General features: G+C 39.2%; 2 protein-coding genes, 1 long non-coding RNA gene and 3 other non-coding genes across 7 annotated transcripts; 1 reads left to right on the forward strand and 5 right to left on the reverse strand.

The window, feature by feature from the left end:
* Nucleotides 1–7465: 7465 nt before the first annotated feature.
* LOC119550175 (lambda-crystallin) lies at nt 7466–8577 on the reverse strand. The gene is made up of 2 exons (XM_037858710.1): nt 8116–8577; nt 7466–8056 (listed from the first exon to the last, which is right to left on the reverse strand). Exons 1-2 carry the CDS (start codon nt 8524–8526, stop codon nt 7520–7522), a joined length of 948 nt encoding a protein of 315 aa, XP_037714638.1. The 5' UTR covers nt 8527–8577; the 3' UTR covers nt 7466–7519.
* Nucleotides 8578–14436: 5859 nt separating this feature from the next.
* On the reverse strand, nt 14437–17854 carry LOC119550123. 2 transcript variants are annotated; one of them, XR_005219440.1, is made up of 14 exons: nt 17701–17854; nt 17368–17488; nt 17129–17186; nt 16886–16944; nt 16650–16699; nt 16416–16473; nt 16183–16238; nt 15927–15987; nt 15683–15751; nt 15422–15473; nt 15166–15217; nt 14923–14978; nt 14690–14750; nt 14437–14511 (listed from the first exon to the last, which is right to left on the reverse strand). It is a non-coding gene; the product is annotated as an uncharacterized LOC119550123 (long non-coding RNA). The 2 variants fall into 2 exon arrangements; XR_005219441.1 differs by lacking the exons at nt 16886–16944; nt 17368–17488; nt 17701–17854 and having other exon boundaries at nt 17129–17142.
* Nucleotides 16761–16848, reverse strand: LOC119552337. The gene has a single exon (XR_005219670.1). It is a non-coding gene; the product is annotated as a small nucleolar RNA Me28S-Cm3227 (small nucleolar RNA).
* On the reverse strand, nt 17009–17091 carry LOC119552340. Its single transcript, XR_005219672.1, has one exon. It is a non-coding gene; the product is annotated as a small nucleolar RNA Me28S-Cm3227 (small nucleolar RNA).
* Nucleotides 17251–17333, reverse strand: LOC119552341. The gene has a single exon (XR_005219673.1). It is a non-coding gene; the product is annotated as a small nucleolar RNA Me28S-Cm3227 (small nucleolar RNA).
* A 564-nt stretch (nt 17855–18418) lies between the features above and the next one.
* LOC119551602 (rRNA N6-adenosine-methyltransferase ZCCHC4) lies at nt 18419–20015 on the forward strand. The gene is made up of 3 exons (XM_037861006.1): nt 18419–18867; nt 18917–19105; nt 19171–20015. The coding sequence occupies exons 1-3, from the start codon at nt 18473–18475 to the stop codon at nt 19898–19900; spliced, it is 1314 nt and encodes a 437-aa protein (XP_037716934.1). The 5' UTR covers nt 18419–18472; the 3' UTR covers nt 19901–20015.
* Nucleotides 20016–20077: the final 62 nt, after the last annotated feature.

Here is a 20077-nt window from a genome sequence, read left to right on the forward strand (position 1 = left end):
TCCTCGGAGCTCAAGTTTCCCGTAGCTCAGGCTCCAGCTGCAGCTGCAGTTTTCCACATTCCCCTCCGATCCCTGGCTGTCCCTCTGCCAAGTGAGGCGGACATAATGCGATTTTAATACAGATTTCGCCCCGACTCCCCATCGGTTCGGAAGAATGAGAACAGAAGACTGAAGTCTGTCATGTTGCATGACACTCCCCATTGGTATATGTAATTTATAAGCCCTTAACTGTTTATTTGCCGGCCAAAACCTGCCCGACATACTCCATATTTCGGTCCAATACGAATCGGTTGATATATATGGTCGTTCATACATATATATATAACTGCATATCCGGCAGAACACTTAAGCCGCTTACCGCTTTTGCTCATTTCGCAAAAGTTTCCCCTGACTTTTGGGCAATTGAATAATTAGTTGGCAGATTTGAAAATTAAATGAGTTGAGGATTGGCAAGTAACTATGAAATTTACTAGCTAGTTAGGTATACATCTGGCCCAGTTAATTAGTTTTTATTGGGTTATTAATGGATTACACATTTGCAGCCATGCACATTTAGATTACGGTTTTAAACACTTTAAGGCTTTATGGAACAACAAGATATTAATAGATTTGGATATGAGACCAGAATTTAATTTGGATTGGTTTTCAAAATATTTATTTGAATACTTAAGCTTGTATTTATTTTCTTTATATATAGAGGTAGATTTTATATTTTGTAAGATCTCTGATTTTAAGTTTTTACAACAAGTTCGAGTACCAGAGATCCTTTTTCCTGGTTAGCCCCATGCCAATTGCCCCACTTTTTGCAGCTCTCACCAAACTTCAACTTCAACCCCTTCCCTTTTTTTGTTTTTAAGTGTGTCGGCGACTGAGCACTTTAGCACACCCAAAGCCGAACTCAAACGCCAACGGTTTTTGGCCCCGTGGGTTGGTTTTTGGCCATTCGTGGGTTGTTCATGCTTTTACAATCCTATTAAAGTATCAGACAATCTAATCAACGGCAGGCGGCAGCTCAAAAACCGCGAGTCCTGCACACGCGCTAAACGTTGCCAAAAAGCGACGACCGCAGACAGGACGAAAGCTCAGCTTGGTGGGTGGTGGATAAAGTGGGTTGATAGTGGGTGGCCTTTGGGGAGTGGTGGGCGGTGGCTGGCGAATCCGCAATTGCTGACGCTATGGCTGCTTGTTGACAGCCCCTCCCACAACACCCCTTACCCCTAACCACTCACCCCTCAGCAATCCCCAAGCATTCGGTCTACAACTAAACACGCAGATAGACAAGCTGATAGCAACAACAGCAATCACAAGAATGCCAACAATGGCACCAAACAACAATCGCATTACAAGGCAAAATGTCCAGTAAAACAGGCGGAGGCAGAGTCGACTATTTGATGGCTTTTGGGGGCTGGCAGTCGGAGAAGACATAGGGAAGATGGATACCACTTTCTCGGTCAGAGTGGATGCCGTGAGAATTAAACATCACGTTATAAGGAATATGTTGAGCGACCTATTAAGCAATTAATACAAATCTTACAAGTTATTTGTTGTTTATTTAAAATTACTATTATTGTTGTTACAAAAAATTCTATAAACAAAATCTATTTAAGCTTTATATGACCTTATACATATATGATTAAATATATTTATTTTATAATGATTATTATTTATTTTGTTTACATTATAATGTATAATTATAATAAATTACTTATAAAAATGGCTCCCCTTGCTTTTACTAATTTAATAGCTGGGTATTATTCTTAAAAATTCCCTTATTTAAAGAATATTCAATTTGTTATCTTGGGACCTTAAGGCTTATCTTTATAGATACGAAAATAAAGGCATAAAATTTTAGTTTAATGACTAATATTGTTTGAATATGTTTATCCTTCGTTATATGAGCCTTTATGCATATTCTAGTATATCTCTCTCTTATAAATGGATATCAAACACTTTTAAATATAATATATGATTATTTTTTAGGATCTCATAACTGGGTAGTTAAATAGACCTTAAGAAATGTATTATTATTAAAATAAGATATGGAATTAGTTCCATTTTCTTCAGAACATTCGAAATCTATTCTATTATCATGTGATCTTAAGGAGCTATCTTTATAAGTAAAATCCGGACCTTTTCAGGACTCACGCTCCCATCTCCGCCCGTGACTGCTGCTGTCGGAGTCGCATTGTTGGCTCGGTCTGCGTCAGTTTAATTTGAATACACTTAAGTGTGTTGCGGTGTGCCTGGAAGCCGTTACGAGAATTTCCAATTGAAAATCACTTCAAGTTTAATTTGATTGCCGCTCCGGCAGCTGAGCGAAGTGGTTGGGCTCCTCTGTCTCCGATTCTCGAAGCCCCCATCTCGGTCCGAGTCGCATTTCCATGCCGTTCGCTATAGATTGTCTCTCGATTTTAATCACATTTCGGACCGGCATTAATATTGATGAAAACTTGTTATGCTCTGCATAATTTCTGAGGCATCAGTGAAAACAGCAACATGTTTCAGTTGCTTGCCCAAATAAGGGGCGAATACTCGTTCATGAATATCCTTAAGTTTCGGTCGGTGAAGTTTCATTACTTGATTATTTCTGCGTGGGGGAGAAAAAATAAGGAAAATGGAAAGAAAGGAGCTCAAAAAAATGCACGAAAAACGAAATTAAATCTCCAGGAGGCAAAGTCAACGAAAAAGGGCAAATGGAATGCGCCACGCAGACGGAACGAAACGAGTCGAGGGCTGAGAATGTAATGCAATCAAGAAGCCAGAAAGCAGAGTCCCAAGAATCAGTTCACGAAGAATGCGGAATACCCTCTCGATAGGGCTGCCCACCTAACCCACCGGCTTAAATTGAATTTTTCAGACTTTGGTTCTGACCATAACAAAGGCTTAACAGTTTATTAACTTAATGCCCCCATCCATCTTCGGGGGTGGTGGTGGTTGACCCCTGACAAACTATGGAGTATACCTACCTGTCCAACTACATACGTGCCCGGTCATAATCATCTTTCCGCCACAACGATGATGAACCCATTATGCCGCCCACAGCACACACACTCCAGGTGAGGGTAAAAAAAGAAGCAACAAAAATTGGATTTTCATTATTTACAGCATATTACACACACAAGCGCCTGGCCCACGAGTCCTGCTGCCTGGGTATCGTGCATGGAGTATCGTATCGATAGGCATATGTGTCTATATATGCATCAAGTAGGTGGGCTGCAACGTGGCGTATACGTATCAACAAATAAAAAAGGCCCAGGATGAGAGCGAGATAGACAGATAGACAGACAGCCAGGCAGGCTGACAGGACGGACCCTTTGGGCTAGGAAATTAATTAAATTAAGTCAACGAAAAGTGAAACGCCAGACGCACATAGTCGGTGTCCCTCACACACTTGTGCATTTCCCCGTTTCCTGCGAACAGGAAGCCCTTGCCGCAGGACACAGTCTTTGACATCCATCGCTCTCTCCCCCAACGCCCCTCATCACTTTCAGTTGTGATGCTGCCGCCATCCGCGATAAGCTCGCTTCGTTATAATCCTAATTAAATATTTAGGTTTACTCTATGGCTGTATTTACTCAGCCCCTCCCCTTCGTGTCCTGTTCTCTGTTTTCGCGCTGCTTGCTCGTCCTTATCTGATAAGCCCTTCGCTCGCTGGGCAAGGGTTAATTGCATTAGAGTTATGACAATTGCCAGCAAATTTGAGTTTGCGAAAAAAATGAAAAGCAAATACGAAATGTGATTGCGAAAACAAACTCAGATACAGAACGAGACTAATTAGATAAGACTTGCTTCGCCAGCTGAAAGCATTGAGAAGCGCAGAGAGTGGCGCAAGTGTAGTACAGTTGCGCTGGCAAAACTAAAAGAGTTTTTATCAGAATTACAAAGCATGTATCTAAAATTTTTGATTTATTTTTAGTTTTTTAACAACATTTCCGCAATCTCGCGTTGGTAGTCTAGACGGGTTCAAACACTGAAACCCCACAAATCCTATCTGTTTCAACATTTTCCACTCCATCCAAATCTCCTCCTACAATTTTCTTGACCGTCTGACGTTTGCCGGTGCAGTTGAGACAGGGCGCAATTTGTTTTAATCAACAAAGTCAAAAAAGGGGCACGTAGATCTCCATTCTGTGAGAAATTAAATAAACTTTGTGTTGGCCAAACAATTTGCCCATCGTCCGCCTCCGAAGCGTCTGCGGTTTTGACCGCCGTTCCAGACACAAAAAAATGCTGACGGGCTTCCAGGACGAAGGACAGGACCTTTCGCCAAGGACTCGGACGTGACTGTTCGGCGAGGATAAAGGCATGCAGCATGCCGCGTGCAGCAATCCTTTAAAGCGATTTAATAATGCACCAACCTCAGACCAAGCACATTCATTTTCTCGAGCACACAAATTTGTCATAATGAAGTCGAATTCTTGGCCTGCTCGATTAGCCAAGAGTGCCCATGGTCCACAAGTAATAACAATACGTTCGACAGATAAATAAAAATTCCAAGCCAAGGACATAAATTATTTCAAGACTCTGATTTATTGGCTGACCACAACAAATGCCAAAAACAAACGAAAGACGATTTGGAAAAGGAAAAGACTTGGCAGGCATCTTTTCTGATTTTCGACAAAAAACTCTGACCATTTCGAGATGCCCTTTTCCTTAAGGGATATTGGTTTAAAGTTATTTTTATAAGTTGTATAAGCCTGGAGATGAGAGTATTAATTTTTCGCTTTACTTTGATCTGCTGCCGTATTTATTGTGTGTCCATTGTGTGTTATCAATACAGCAAATTGAATTTGCTGCGGTGCAAAAAGTGCCACTGAGCTCGATCAAGATAAATGTCAGCGGGAGAGCGATGCCAAGAAAATGGGAAATTGCCCCGAAGACAGTTCAAAGCTCTGGGCGATTGTTTGCCATTGTTGTGATGGTTTGTGATGGTTTGTTTTCTGATTTTTTGGGGTGTACACTTGAAATGCTCAAGTTAAATGAATCTCCACGAATTGTTTTGTCTTTTGCCACCGAGCAATGAAAAATGAAAGAGGTTGGCTGATGATTTAAGGATCCCGCATCCCGGGCCTTGACATCTTCATTCCCTTCACAACCTGCTTATTTATTTATCATCCTCACATACTTTGAATGTAATGAATCAAATCGAACCGAATCGAATGGGATCGACTATGTTCGGTTCGAATCAACTTTGTGCGCTTCGAGGCGTAAATGTTTTATGGAATGATTTATTATTCGGAGCCCTATCTGTCTGCCGGCTGCGGGGGCGTGGTCCTGCCCCTAGGCCATAAAACATGACCCCTTATTTGTTGCTACTTCTGCTGGTTTCATTTTGCCCCGAAGGTCCAAAGAAACACGTCAAATCGATTGTTAACAACTCGGCTAACAAGAACAAATGTCGTTGGGATTGAAAAATTGTTATTTCTTTGTCTACGTGTTGGTTTTTCCCATTTTTTTTGTGAGGTGAGGAAAAGCAAAGATTTTGTGGATATAATTAATGATGCTGCGGCGACAAAGAAATCGGAGTTTTTCTTTGTTGTCCGGAATTTAATTAGTGGTCGAGCGAATCCCTTTGAACTTGGTGGTGGCAAAACTTGATTGGAACAAATTCAAATGCTTTCAGTGGTTTTTCTGCCAATTTTTCCCCATCTCAAGCTCTCTTGAAATTAATTACTTTGATTGCGCTGGCGTTAATTACATGCATCCATCGAACTCTCTCTCTGTTTTTTTGCTCTTCCCTGTGAAAAACACACAAATGAAATTGGGCATAAAACAATGCATTTCCGCTTTGCCCCGACACATGGCTTCGGCTGGCTTCCGTTTCCGCTTTAGCGCCATTTTGCAAAATCCCGCTTTCACAGGGTTCAATATACATATACCAGATCCTAACGTCTGGCTCTGAACAGAAAAAAAAAGACAGAAAGAAAGGAGTTGTAAGTAAAAGGCAAAAAGGACATTGAAATTGTTGCCTGCTTTATGTTGTCATTCCATTAATTATCGTTCGTTATTTTAACTTTTAGCAGCACCCCCACATCGCCATTGTGCACTGTCTGCACTTTGCAAATACAAAAACCTCTACCTCATAACGTTGGCCAACTGTTTTTGCCTTTTGTCATCTCTTTTTTTTTGGTTTTTTGTTGGAATGTAATTTTTTGTCAACGCCTTTTGTTTGCACATTAAATGGCATTGGCTCGCCAGCGCCATGTGCAATTGTCCTGCCCCGACCCCTTTTTATATCCTGCACCTACGCCCTGCAAAAATTCCAATGGCCGATGGTCTGGGTAATGAATTACTAGCCACATGCTTTTTGTCCACCGCCCGCTGGCTCGCAACAATGACATTGCAGTTTTTAGCCGCCGCCGCCGACGGCATCAACAATTTCAGGGCCGCAGACGATTCGGGATCCTCCGCAGAGGACCCTGCCCCTACCCCCAAAAATGGAACACCCACAGGCTGTCTGAAATTATGCGACTTTAATTGTTATATGGCCATTGCCACTCTTTTAAATACTTGGCATTGAAATATGGCCGAGACTCTGCTGGTCGATCCTTTTAATTAAGAGTGTTTCGGGTTATGGAAAGCAATCTGGTAAAGGGATTTTAAAAATTCATATATACATTATAAGACAAAAATGTACTGCTTTGTTTATATTAGTTTTTGACAATTTGGTACTATAACAAAACCTAATTAAATTTAATAATTTGGAAAATGTATGTGATATATATATATTCCAGTATATCAAACATTTTTTCAGAAGAAAATAATATTTGTTTTACTTTGATTTTTAAGACCTATTTTTATAACTTAACTAAAAATCACATGTTATATGGATATGGGTTTTAATTATGTTGACTCTTAAAGCTATACATATATTTAATTTTTCTAAAGTGATAAGCTAGACTTAGCTTTTAAGTCAGCTTACTTTGACTTGAAGGAATTGAAAATTATATTTACAAATCTTTCCAATAATTGTTTTTTGGCTATTATTCTTAGTTTTTCTAATGGTGCTTACCAGTCATGCCAAAACAAAAACTCTTCGACCCTCCTTATTCTGTTATTAGAATTTTCACTTAGACAGAAACCTTATATTTCTTCTAAATCCTTATATTTAAAGCAATTGCAAAAGTGCTGCCGACAATCCTTAGTGAAAACAAATCCGGCGCTCAAATAGAGATTTTTCACTTAAGCAGCTCGCCCAGTTTGGGGAAAATTCTCGGGCGCCCGAAATGAAAAATGAGTTAGGGCCGCCGGCATTCATCAGGCCAAGTGCCGAAATGGGGAAAACTGTGATGGCAAAACTAAGAAAAGCGTCGAGGGCGTTCGAGAATGCCGAAGCGGAAATGTGACACGTTGTACTTGAATGCTTCGCGTTGGAAAAGCGTTTCCGGTTGCCGCAAAAATTAATTTCATTAATGCACGAAACTGGAGAAGCCAGAAAAGGAAGAATGAAAACGACACGGACCCATTAAGTTGATTCTCAGTTTATTCGAGGAACATCACAAGCCCAGCAATTAATATCCTATTCAAACTGCTTCTTTAGCCTGGCCAGCTGGGTGAGGAACTCATCGCGGGTGGCGCGTCTCTCCTCTAGATTTTCCAGGGGCACCAGCTGCTCACACTGCCGGGCAATCTCCTCCAGGGTCTCCCGATCCTCCTGAGTATTGGGGGTCTCTCCATAGGTGGCACTTACGGCCGAGATTTCGCCACCAAATCGCTTGAAATAGTCGGCCACACCACCGGGAGCATTTAGATGGGCCGTCTCCAGGGATCCGAGGAGGGCATATCGCAGCCCCAATCCCTGGCTCAGAACTCGATCCACATCCGCCACGCTGAGGATGTCGGAGGCCACCAAGCGCCACACTTCGTTTAGGATGGCATACTGAATGCGGTTGGTGGCAAAGCCCTGGATCTCCTTCTTCAGGGTCACCGGACGTTGACCCAGGCTCAGCATGAGGTCGTGGGTTCGCTGAACGGCACTTGGGGATGTCCAGGGAGCGGGAACAATCTCCACGAGGGGTATGAAGTACGGTGGGTTCAGCGGATGGGCCACCAGAATCTGCAGTTTAAGTTTAAGTATATATTATTTCAGAAATACAATCCATAATCCAAACCCACCTGTTGCCTCCTCTTGAGCCCCTCGCTGTATAGCGATGGCATAAAGGTGCTCGTGGAACTGGCCACCACTGTCTGCTCTTCGAGCAGCTCATCCAGCTGGGAGTACAGCGATTTCTTTAGATCCAGAATCTCGGGAACGCACTCCTGAATGTAAACCGCCTGCCTGGTCAACTCCTCCAGTCGCGTGGTGACCTCGATGAGGGCAAACTGCTCGGAGGCTCGAATCTTTCCGCGCAGCGCACCCTTCTCCTCCAGACTGTGCAGATCCCGGTCCAACTCCTGTAGGGCCGTGGACAGCTGGCTCTCCAGGATGTCGTAGAGCTGGACTCGGTAGCCAGCCGCTGCGAAGAGCATCGCCCACGCCCTGCCAATCAATCCACTGCCCACGATCCCAATCTTTTGGCTGCTCATTTTGAACTGTCATTCGCGAGCGTTCTATAAGTCCGGCATAGCTTTTCGGATCAGAACGGGAACTGCAGATTTATCGCCCTCGGTTCAAGTTCAGCCAGCAATCACATTAGTCATGCGACTGTATGCCTCGCTATTGATAATACATTGTTTATTTATGGAAGTATACCGCGAGAAAGAGTTAAGCAACTCTAAAGTACATTTTGTCTAATTTAGTGTATATAGCTTGCCATTTACTGTCTACAAATATTTTGGATAACAATACTTTATATATTGCTTATACACATCAAAATAATATTTTTAATACTCTTTACTTAAGTTCCTTGAAGTCTAGAGCATGGGTACAAAAGGGGTTAGACTATAACATTTTTAAAATAATGCACTTTCTAAGCTACTATCTACTAACAAATATATTTTTGTTTATCACTTAGGGTTATTTACATTGTATGTTTTCCAAAACCCTAATATTTGTTTACTCGAAGGCACTGGAAGCTCATACTAAAAGTTCCACATTCTTTGAAGTCTCTAGAAATTTATTAATTATTATTCGGATAATAATAATATTTGGTTTACATTTAATGTTCCAGTTTCAGCTCAGTACACCTTCCGCCTTGCTTTTTATAGTCTCATTAAATTTAATTGCCTATCAACTTTGAAATTCTCATCAGCCGATTAATTGATAATCGCATACTTTGTGATTTATTAAAGCTTAAGCTTTCACTTTCGGCTTGCCAGGCGATAAGGATGGGTTGTCACATAGGGGGTACCTATATGTATCTTTGAGGGGCGGGGGCGTGACACTTGCCCAGCTGACAAAAGCCTGCATGTAATACTTTTATGCATATTTCGCGCATATTTTTCTGACATTGTAAGTGGCTGAGGCTGCCAGCAATAAATTATTGAATAAGCACTGCCAACAACAACAGCAACAGAAGCCGGAAAAGACAGCCAGAGAGGCGGAGAAACGGAGAAATTGTGAAATGGTGAAATGGAGAAATGGTGAAATGGAGTTCTGGGACGGAGTCTCGTTTTCATATGTAAACCACATTAATCATACGCCCCGTTTGCGTTTTCATTTACGCCACTGACATATGTATGTATGTGGGAATAAAAAAAATGTGAGCGAATGAATAACAACAGCAATAACAGGAGCAGAAGAATCTGAATCTGAATCGGAAAAGCGGTTGGGAAAACTGAATCCATATCCCCAGACGAAACTGTTAGGCAGTCGGGTTAAATCAGCCATGAAATGCCATCTACACTATAGGGCAAGCCATAAAAATAATTCCACAAAGGGCCAGCCAGAAATATTTATACACATTGAGAGATTCGCATTTCACTTCATTGCATTTAAATGCTTGTTAATAAAAACGGAAAATGAAAATGGAAATCAATGCCAGTTGCAAAGGGAGAGTTGTTGAAAGCATTTACGTTTGCGTTTACGCTCACAATTGCCGATTTCCCCTTCCTTTTTCGCCAAGTGCTCAATGGCCAGGAAGGAAAAACGTAAAAAATTAATCCGAATATCGATACGCCAATTACACGCCATATTTTATTTATTTGCCATTTATTGATATTTATTTTGAATTTTAAAAGGGAATACGCTTGACCAGTTGAAAAGGAAATCAAAATTGGCTTATAACTATTTCTATTTATTTATTTTCCTTTATATGCCGAAGATAACTGCCACAAACAGGCAGTCCAAAAACTAATCTAATTAGAGGTCCCTGGGTCACCTTAAAGCCACTGGATCCTTTTCTCGGCCGCTTCCACCGCCGCCAATCAAATGCGGTCAACTGTCACAGAGGAGCAGAAATCAAAATCACCAACAAAAAGTTAACACAGCTGCAGCATCAGCAGCCGTAAGGAAAAAAAGAAACCTCAAAATCAATTAATTTTATTGGCCATCTTCTCGTGCTGCGGAAATCCGTCCGTGTGCGGAAAACTGAAATGTCATTGTGGTGAAAAACTATTTCCCAAACAGAGTGCAATTCCCCGTATTTCGACCTTTTTCGAGCTGTCACTTTCGGTGAGGGTATTTCGGCTGGACTTCTACATCGGGTTTGTAATAAATTAAATCGGATTAAATTTTAGAGTGATTATTTTTAAGAGCCTTTAATGAATATACTTTTACAAAGGCTTTGGGGTTATTTTTTCGAGCTAATACTGACACATAAGTGAACTAGATTGACACACAATATAATGTTAAATGTAAAACTGATTAATACAAATAGTTACTTAACTACAAAAAAGATTAACAACTATTAAAAATAGTTAAGAGGATTTGTTTGTGGCTGTGGTAATATTAAAACTATCAAAGATGGTAAGTTGTGTGTACATATATTGGTTACTATTAACATATTTGAAGACTACTTAATAGTAAAACTACCATTATGTGGTAAGTTTTGTAAATATTGGTTACCATTTACTAATCTGTTACTTTTAAATAGTAGAACTACAAAAATAATAGTAAGTTGTGTGTATTAAGTTGTTGGGAGAGTAACTATTTCGATGGTTAAGATGGTAATTCGATGGGTTGGGATCATTTAAGTATTATATTAGTCCATTTTAACAAAAAGTTTTTCTCAGTGTAGTTCCATGTATATATTCCAATTAAAGAGTTTTGAAACCTGTGAAGATTTCTATGGCACCCTTATATGTCCAAGTGATATAAGGGTATTGCATCTTCGTTGGCCGCAGGAAAGGCCACTTTCCTCTATTTTTTATATTGTTTGGCATTGGGCCGAATCTAAATCTGAGTCTATCTCCTCTCTGACATTGACAAAAGTGCAAAGGATTAAAAGTTGTACACGGGGCCGAACAAAAGCCATTGAGAGGTAACCACATGGATACAAACGCTCGTACACCCTGTCGGCTTTTCTCTGTTTTTTCGTATATTTTTTACAGCCGCACTGAGGAATTGAAGTCACGTAGTTTGTGTGCAAATTTTTTGCTGCTCCGTGTCCGTGTTCCAGGTCCGTGTGCGGAGAGGTCCCTTTTTTGATTCGGTTATGTTGCTAAATTTAATTCTTGTTTAGCCGCCGCACTCTCTGATTAAATTTTGCCCCCGACACTTACGTGATTTCAATGCGTAATTTATGCCAATAACCCGTAGTCGAGGCCATATGGACTGGCCATCCCAAAAACCCGGAGTCTGACAAACTTTTAATTAGTTTAGTGTCACTCGAAAGGGCCGGTCGGAGTGCCTTTGAATTTGCAGGGTATTTGTTTTGAAGAGGTGCCAAGTAGCAAACACACTCGGGGATTCAGAGATTTTGAGATCCTGAGATTGCCGGCTTGCCAGATCCTACAGATAACCGCGCTCACGTGTTAATGTCTGTTTGCTGGCCTCAAAATGCCTGAATGCCATGTGTGATGTGTGTTTTGTGTGCTTCCCCTGGCTTAGATTCTAATCGGGCTCCGTTGCCTTGGCCACACTTGTCATCTGGCCCACCGGAGATTCGTCCTTTTGGTCCTTTGGTAGCGTCAGCCACATCCATCCCCTGGAAAAGCCCCCTGCAAAACCCCCTGGAAACACCCCCCATTTTGCCATCCAATTAACTTGATGTCGTCGCAGTTCTTCCGCTCCGAGGTGAAAAGTTGCAGCCAAATCAAATGTGCCAAAGCGTGGAGAAGTCGCGTGACTGTCAACAAAGCGAATTCTCTGCCAGTGTATAGTGAGTAAGTCCTGGCAAAAAGCGGTCAGAGTTCGCCTTTGAATACCCTTAGCAGGACACGGAATGTGGCCCGAAACCCGGGAGCGGAATCATCAAAGGAATTCCCCATTCGAGCGAGGTTACACGAGTAACCCAGATTCGGGAGTGCATTCTAATGACAGTTCAAGGAAACATATGATGAAATTAAAATATACTTTTTCAAATTACTTAAGGAAATAGAAACATTTTTAAATACTATTTTTAAACAATCGAAGATTGAATTTCGGGGTTAACAACTACAACATAATAAATATTCAATAAAAATGTTTAAAAAGTAAATGTGCTAAAACATATAGGCCGAATAAAATATAGAATTTCCCAATTTATTTGCAGGGCGACCTTCCTTTACCTCCTTGAATTAATTATTTATAAACCAAAAACCTCAAGCTAAAATATTTAAACACAAATCGTCCTTGAGTGTCAACCTTGCCTCAATCCTAATTATCCCCCAAATAGGGCATACGATTTTCAATACTTTGCGGAAATAAATGCTTCTACCTCATTTCTTTTGCTTTTGTTTGTTCCTCCGGCTCTTTGGCGTTCGTTTGCTGGCTTTCAGCCCAATTTAATAGTTTTTCGATTTGTTGAAAAGCGAATGCCAAAGCACAGAAAATAAATTGTCACAGAAACGCTGGCCAACTTGAGCAGCTGGCTGTGGCCCTGCTGCTCGCCAGTTAACCGCAAAAACCAGGCTCTGGGCCCAGAAGACAGAAGACAGGGCCCAGAAACCAAGACAGCTAGAAAGGCAAAGTTTTCCTGCAGGAGCCACTCGGAGCGGAGCGGCGACAGACTCCTTGGCCTTATCTCCATCAGATTCGGGAGTGAAAAGCGCAGCGGCGATGTCCTTGTCGTCACATATCGAGTGCAAAAAGTTCGATGACTTGGCAGCGTCCGACGACAACGGCGAGTACTTCCTGCCAGCCTTCAGCAAACCACGCAAAGCACTGAAAAAAAGTCTTTACAAATGCTCGAAAATACAAATTTTATAAGAATATAAATATTGATATATAAATTGATAAATAAAAACTTGATTTCCTATTTTAAAAATCCTATAAATCATTAGCTTTTTAAGAAATAAATAAACGATACATATACCTATATTTATATATCAGAATGCAGATGGCCTTAAAATTAAAATAAAACTTAGGAATCTGATTTTTACAATACTATCAAAAATGTATGAATAATAATAAATAATTAATTGTTTTTTTCTTCATTTTTAAAAGAATTTAAAATACATTTTGCTTCCCAATTACTTTTTCGACTGCACACAAAACTACCCATCGGAAACCCTCTCTCCTTCAGCGCAGCCCCAAGTGAAGTTGTAAATAACTTGAGCATGATGAGGAAATGGGAAATTTTCAATTGAATTCATTGGGTTTTGATTGCACACCCCCCACACACCCAACATAATTATCAACTTAATAAAAAACCAACTAACTGTCATTTAAAATGCCCCATAAAATCGCATAAAAGCGCATAAAGTGCCTGGCACACATCGTCGTAACTTGTTGTAAATATGCTCGTGCTCAACATGCACTCAATGAATGAAATGTGTGCACAATGTTGAAAATAGTTGTGACACCCCTCCCCATCCCCCTCCGCCTTTCCTCTCCAAAGTGGGTGGAGTTTCTTCTTATTGCTCATGTTGTTGTTGCTGTTGCTGCTTATACGGATGGCAGGGCATGGTGGCGACTTCCGCTTATGTGGACAGCACACTACATGCATGATAAATTGGTGTTTGACGCCCTTAAAAATGCAAAGAAAAATTGGAGACACCGAGGAAAGCTTCTGGGAATAAAAGTCATGACAGAGAGCAAGTGCCAACGAGGGTGTCGGAAAAATCAGCCCACAAAATGTTTTCTATAGATCAATATTTTTTACAAATAAACAAATAGAGGAGTAACGCGCCACTTTTTTAAATTTAAGTTTCATGTTGCCAGATGTTTGCAAAAAGATAAATAGCGTTGCCACTTCTGGAAGCGATACGCTTCTTTAAGCTTTAGCGGCAAAACTCCAGATGGCGCCACATGAAATGCTGAATAAAAACCACAGATGGCGCCACACATTTAACTTTAACTTATTAAAAACTAGCAGCAGCCCAAAATATTGTATTTTTTTTTTAATTTCTTCTTTACGATAACAGTTGGCCCTGGCTATAAAAAAAACCCCTTTACCCAAAACAAAACCTTTTTGATTTACTTTCATCTTTTTATTTTATTTTTTTTATATGGACAGTGTGGTTTTCAGTTATACAGATTTACAATACAACCTGCAACAGAAGAAAAGAAACAATTAGCAAACATTCAAAAAAGATAAATATTTAATATTCCAAATATTTTATCAGTTGGGGAAATGACTTTCAAACAGCATGGTGTTTCTAAGTTAATAAACCACGGACGGTATTTTCATCATTTCAAGGAAACAAAGCCATTCATGGTAATAATTACCTTTTTCACTTAAATCGGGACCACATCGAAGATCTCGATCAAATGGTTTTCCAACAGCAATCTGTAATAAAAAAACTTATAAATAATGCGAACTAAATTGTGTAAAATCTCATATTTGAAATGATTTATCAGTTGGGGAAATGACATTTAAACAGCATGGTGTTTCTCAGTCCAAAAATTACGGACATTATTTTCATCATTTCAAACTATGAGCAAATGGTTTTATTAATTACCTAGATATTCAGAGTTATAAGCTTCAAAAACCCAGTATTCACCGACTTTTGGATTTCTGTAACAGAAAAGAAATACACATTAGTTTATGTTAATAAACAACAATGAAAAACATTTTAAAAGGTTTATCAGATGGGGAAAGAAGAAGACAAATGTCAGCATGATTTTACTTTGTTGAAATTCCACGGACGGAAGTTTTCATCATTTTAAATAAATTTTTTAGAAAATCGAAAAGTAATATTCACCTTTATAATTGCAGGAATACCTTGCCGCCATTAAAGTATTCCACAGAAAGATCTGCAAATGATAAAATGATTTTTGTTAGATTGCACTTTAGAATAAATAAATTTCAATCGGTTTTTAATTGATTTCAGACAGGGAAAGTGGACAGCACGGTTGTTTTAGGGTTCTACTCAGAAGAGGGAATCCTGAGATAGGAAAATATCATCCTAGCAAAGACTTTTTGATTGCTTTTTAAACCAAAACAATATTAATATTCACCTTTATTATTGGAGGGCTCCTTTTCCGCTATTAAAGAATTCCACAGAAAAGACTGAAAATGATAAAAAATGTTTTTGTTAAAATGGCTTTAAAATAAATTAAAAATCAATTTTATTTTTAAAGCGTTTAATTTCAGACAGGGAAAGTGAACAGCATGGTTGTTTTAGGGTTCTACTCAGAAGAGGGAATCCTGAGTTAGGAAAATATCATCACAGCAACGCTTTGGGGATTGTTTAAAAAACAAAAAAAATGTATACTAACCTTTTGATTGCACATCCATTCATCACAAATATAAAGGAGCTTGATATAAAATGTCGATCCAAGTTAGAGCTGGAATAAAAACAAAATATTCGTTTTAAATCAGTTTAAACAAAGTCAAGTAAAAACTACATTTAAAAAATTTAATCAGCTTCAAAAAGTTGGTAACATGTGTTTTTCTAATGAACTATACTAGAAGTAACATCATATAAGGTATTTAAAATGTAATACTAGCAAATAAACATACCTTAGAAAACAGACTCGCTGTACAATAAGAACTCGCACGATAAAGTAATCAGCAGAGCAGTCTGTAAAAAAAAAAAGAATTCATTGTTATACAATACACATGAAGTTCATTTTTACAAACAATAAGCTGCTTTAGTTTTAAGTATCAGTAATATTTCTCCGCATTTTCTACTCAGTAGAACGAAAGTTAATAGATAAAAGGTATTCATCATATAAACTATTGCAGCATACTAAAAAATCAAAATTTTAAATCTTACCTTGGTTGCCTTTAAAAGACCAATTTAGTACCAGTTCCAATCAAGTCTTGTCAAAACTGCAAAATAATACAAATTAAGTTAGCAAATCGGATGATATTACAAATATTTTTTTTAAAATCTAATAAATTCAGTTGCAAAAATTGCAGCCATTTAGATTTAATCAAAGAAGTCGTACGGTAATTATATTCATCAATAAAAAAAATCTATAGAAAATAAAAAACAAAAATTCTCACCATTATAATGCCGGATTAATTCTTTTGTAATTGTATTCTTCTAGCACCATGTTATAATCTAAAATGAAAGAAAATGTAATTAATGAAAGCACTAATGAAATAAAATCTTATTGCTTTAAGATATTATCAGTTACTATTAAATAGCAGCCATTGGGTTTAATATCACGAAAATCAAACGGTAATTACTTGTCATCAGATGAATTATTTATTTTCTGAATTTCAAATTAAACTTACCTAATGCCGAAGAAATTGCAATCGAAGAAGTTTCTCGAGCCCCACAAATTCTGAAAGAAAAGAAAAGTAAGGTTAGGTTTCCCACGCCATTTTTTCTAAAATCTAAAATCTATTTTTTGGTTATCAGAATCCTTTTGGTTTAATTTTAAGTTGTGAATCAACAGCACTTTGTTCAGATTGAACTTATCATCAGGAAAATGTTATTTAAATAAACATTTAAGTCAAGTATATCTTACCTAGATCACATTTTTCCCCAGAGTTATTCACAAAGATGGCGGCTTGTCAATATGCAAACCTAAAAATATAAATTGGGGTTATTGTCGTTGCACATTTTGGTTTAAATTATTATTTAAATATTTGTTTTATCAGAATCCTTTTGGTTTAATTTTTAAGTTGTAGATCAACAGCACTTTGTTCAGATTGAACTTATCATCGGGAAAATTTTATTTAAATAATCTTCTAAGTCACGTATATCTTACCTAGATCACATTTTCCCCAGAGATATCCACAAAGATGGCGGCTTGTCAATATGCAGACCTAAAAATAAAAATTGGGGTTATTGTCGTTGCACATTTCGGTTTAAATTATTATTTAAATATTTGCTTTATCAGAATCCTTTTGGTTTAATTTGTAAGTTGTAGATCAACAGCACTTTGTTCAGATTGAACTTATCATCAGGAAAATTATTAAGAGAATAGAAAAAGAGAGTATTACATACCTATGGAGGGCAATGCCGGCTGTCTTTCTCTCTCTCTCTCTCTCTCACGAGATGTCTCATGGAGGGCAATGGCGGCTGTCTCTCTCTCTCACGAGATGGCTGCGCCACGTGTTTTTCACATCTAGAACAAAGAACAATAAAAAAAAAGGTTAACTAATTGCCTCGCACGCTGCATTTAAATGCACTTTGTTTAATGAATTTAGTTTATCAGTTGGCCGTTCTTATTCTTTCTACAGGAAGAGTGCCAAATCTTGCGATCTAGCACTCGACTCTTCAGAAAAAGAACATTCATCAAAAAACGGTGAGAAAACAATAAAAATAGTTTATCCTTACTTTTAATCCGTTCATTGCGCTTGCTTCCGACTTGCACTTTAACTTTTCTTTGCTTTAAAAAACATAACCTTTATATGGCCTTGCCCCATTTCACTTTCCCTTAACCACGCGACTTAACTCTCCGAAAAATTTTTAAACTAAAAGAAATTTTGAGGGTTTGCACGTACTTTTATAGATTTTTGCCGTTTTGAGAGTGACCAGAGAGGGTGGTGCAGAAAAATATAGATGTTTACGATTTTAGAGTGACCAGAGAGGGTGGTGCAGAAAAAACTTATTGCTTGCCGATATATATTGCTTGGAAAATAAGGAGTGCAGACATCCTTTTTGCTTACGTTTGCTTACGTTCAAACAAAATCGATACTAATCGATGCTTTCTGGGACTGCTGGAAACTAAAATAAAATAAAAATAATCGAATAAATCATACGTATCAAATAAATTTAATTTAAAAAGTATACAAAATCATTAGGTATTTTTATGAAAGATATTTTTAAATACATACAAGGCATTTCATTACGGATGAGGCTACTTATATATTTGTGATGATGAGAATTTCTCATCTGATCTTCCCTGCATTCTAACAAAAGCAATATTTTAATAAATTTCGTAAAATTCTTCAAATATTTATTTTTTTGATCTAAGTCTAAATATTATGAATACTAAGCCACGCAATCGTCGAGTGTGTACTCTATAGAGCGAGATCACTGTATTTTCTCTTCTTCTTTCACAGTTTGTTTACTGTTTTTGTTTAGGATAAATACACGTTTTTGCAGAATGCTTGATAACAAGGGCGATAAACTACTGCTTGAAGTTGAAGAGGATGATGCGGATCCCGAGGAGCAGCATCCCCGGTGCGAGCATGGACCCACTGTGTTGTTCTACCGGCAATCACAGCATCCCGAACAGGGATTTTACGCCTGCTCAGCCCACCGGGACTCAAAACTTTGCAATTTTCACCTGCCGGCGGATCAGTGGAGAGGTCACACCTCTAGCACACCACTTCCTGTGAGGAACTATCCCTCGTCATCCAGTAAATCGAGGAATCCCTCCATTCCTGATCCTACACTAAGTCTAACAGCGCTTTCAGAGGACAAAGTCAATGCTCAATACTTCTTCGATGAGGCTGCTCTGAACTTCTTGGCAAATCAGTGCAAAAATATAGGAGCTAGGTGGGTAAATCTCTTCATTTCTAAAATACCCTTTAACCCCTTTGATTAGCAAGGTTATCTGCATGGGCGCCCCTCGTTTACATTTCCACCTGCGCCACAAACTGCAAAGTTTTCTACTGGATCTAGATGAGAGATTTGCAGAGTATCTGGGATCTGAAGAGTTCTGTCTCTACAACATGTGCAATAACCACTTTTTTTACGATCGCAAGCCCTTTGAAGAGTTCCTGGGAGGTACTAGGTTAGTCAGTGACCTTAATATGAAAGAATCCCCATGTTAAAAGTACTCTTTATTCCCATATTCAGTCCAGAACAACTTGTGATAGTGACGGATCCCCCCTTTGGCTGTCGAACTGAACTGATATCCCACACCCTGCGCAGCCTCAGGAAACTTCACAACAGAATCAACCAGTTGCCTTTCACGCCGCTGTCCATATTCTGGATATATCCATACTATTCGGCTAATCACATAAGACAGGAAATGCCCGAGATGGAAATGAGCGACTACAGCATAAACTACACCAATCACCTGAGATATACGAACGTGGGAAAGCAGAGTCGGTTTTGCGGATCACCTGTACGTTTGTTCACCAATGTGCCACTGAGTTTGCTGCAGCTACCTGTGGAGGAGGGCTATAAGTACTGCCAGAAGTGTAACCTTTACACGGCCAACGGGAACCTTCACTGCAATAGCTGTGGCAAATGTCCGTCGGTTAATGGTCAAACATATAGGCACTGTGAGTCCTGCGATGTCTGCGTGAAACCCAACTACGTGCACTGCATCAACTGCAGGAGGTGCACCCAGAAAGAGGGCCACAACTGCTCCTTCTACCAGACCAAACAGCGCTGCAGGCTGTGCGACCAAAAAGGCCACATTGAAACCAAATGCCCTAACTTCCGTAAAGCAAAGTTGAAACACACCAAAGGCTGTCTTTTGTGCGGCAAGCGGAATCACAGGGAACGAAGATGCACCCACCGATCAAAGTACTTCAAGGAACTTCATTTTATGGGCGAAACCACCGTACAGTGTCTTTGAGGTTGTTCCTAACACTTGTTAAGTTGAAAACTGTTAACTACAAAGTAGTTCCATACACACCCACCCATTAACACCAGGCAAACATTTGTTTAATACAAAATTTATTTGTTCTTAACACTTTTCGTTGAATGTCTTACAAATTTGAATTGCAACTGCTGCGCGCGGAATTTCTGATGC

The sequence above is a fragment of the Drosophila subpulchrella genome, chromosome 2R (assembly GCF_014743375.2).
Source record: "Drosophila subpulchrella strain 33 F10 #4 breed RU33 chromosome 2R, RU_Dsub_v1.1 Primary Assembly, whole genome shotgun sequence".
NCBI classification, from domain to species: domain Eukaryota; kingdom Metazoa; phylum Arthropoda; class Insecta; order Diptera; family Drosophilidae; genus Drosophila; species Drosophila subpulchrella.

Bases quoted from the DNA above. Each gene is read 5' to 3' on its own strand.
- LOC119550175 (XM_037858710.1), bottom strand. From the start codon at position 8,526: ATGAGCAGCCAAAAGATTGGGATCGTGGGCAGTGGATTGATTGGCAGG. The intron at 8,057-8,115 runs GTGGGTTTGGAT...CTTAAACTGCAG, and splicing joins GGCTCAAGAGGAGGCAACAG to ATTCTGGTGGCCCATCCGCT.
- LOC119551602 (XM_037861006.1), top strand. From the start codon at position 18,473: ATGCTTGATAACAAGGGCGATAAACTACTGCTTGAAGTTGAAGAGGAT. The intron at 18,868-18,916 runs GTGGGTAAATCT...CCCTTTGATTAG, and splicing joins TGCAAAAATATAGGAGCTAG to CAAGGTTATCTGCATGGGCG. The intron at 19,106-19,170 runs GTTAGTCAGTGA...TCCCATATTCAG, and splicing joins GAGTTCCTGGGAGGTACTAG to TCCAGAACAACTTGTGATAG.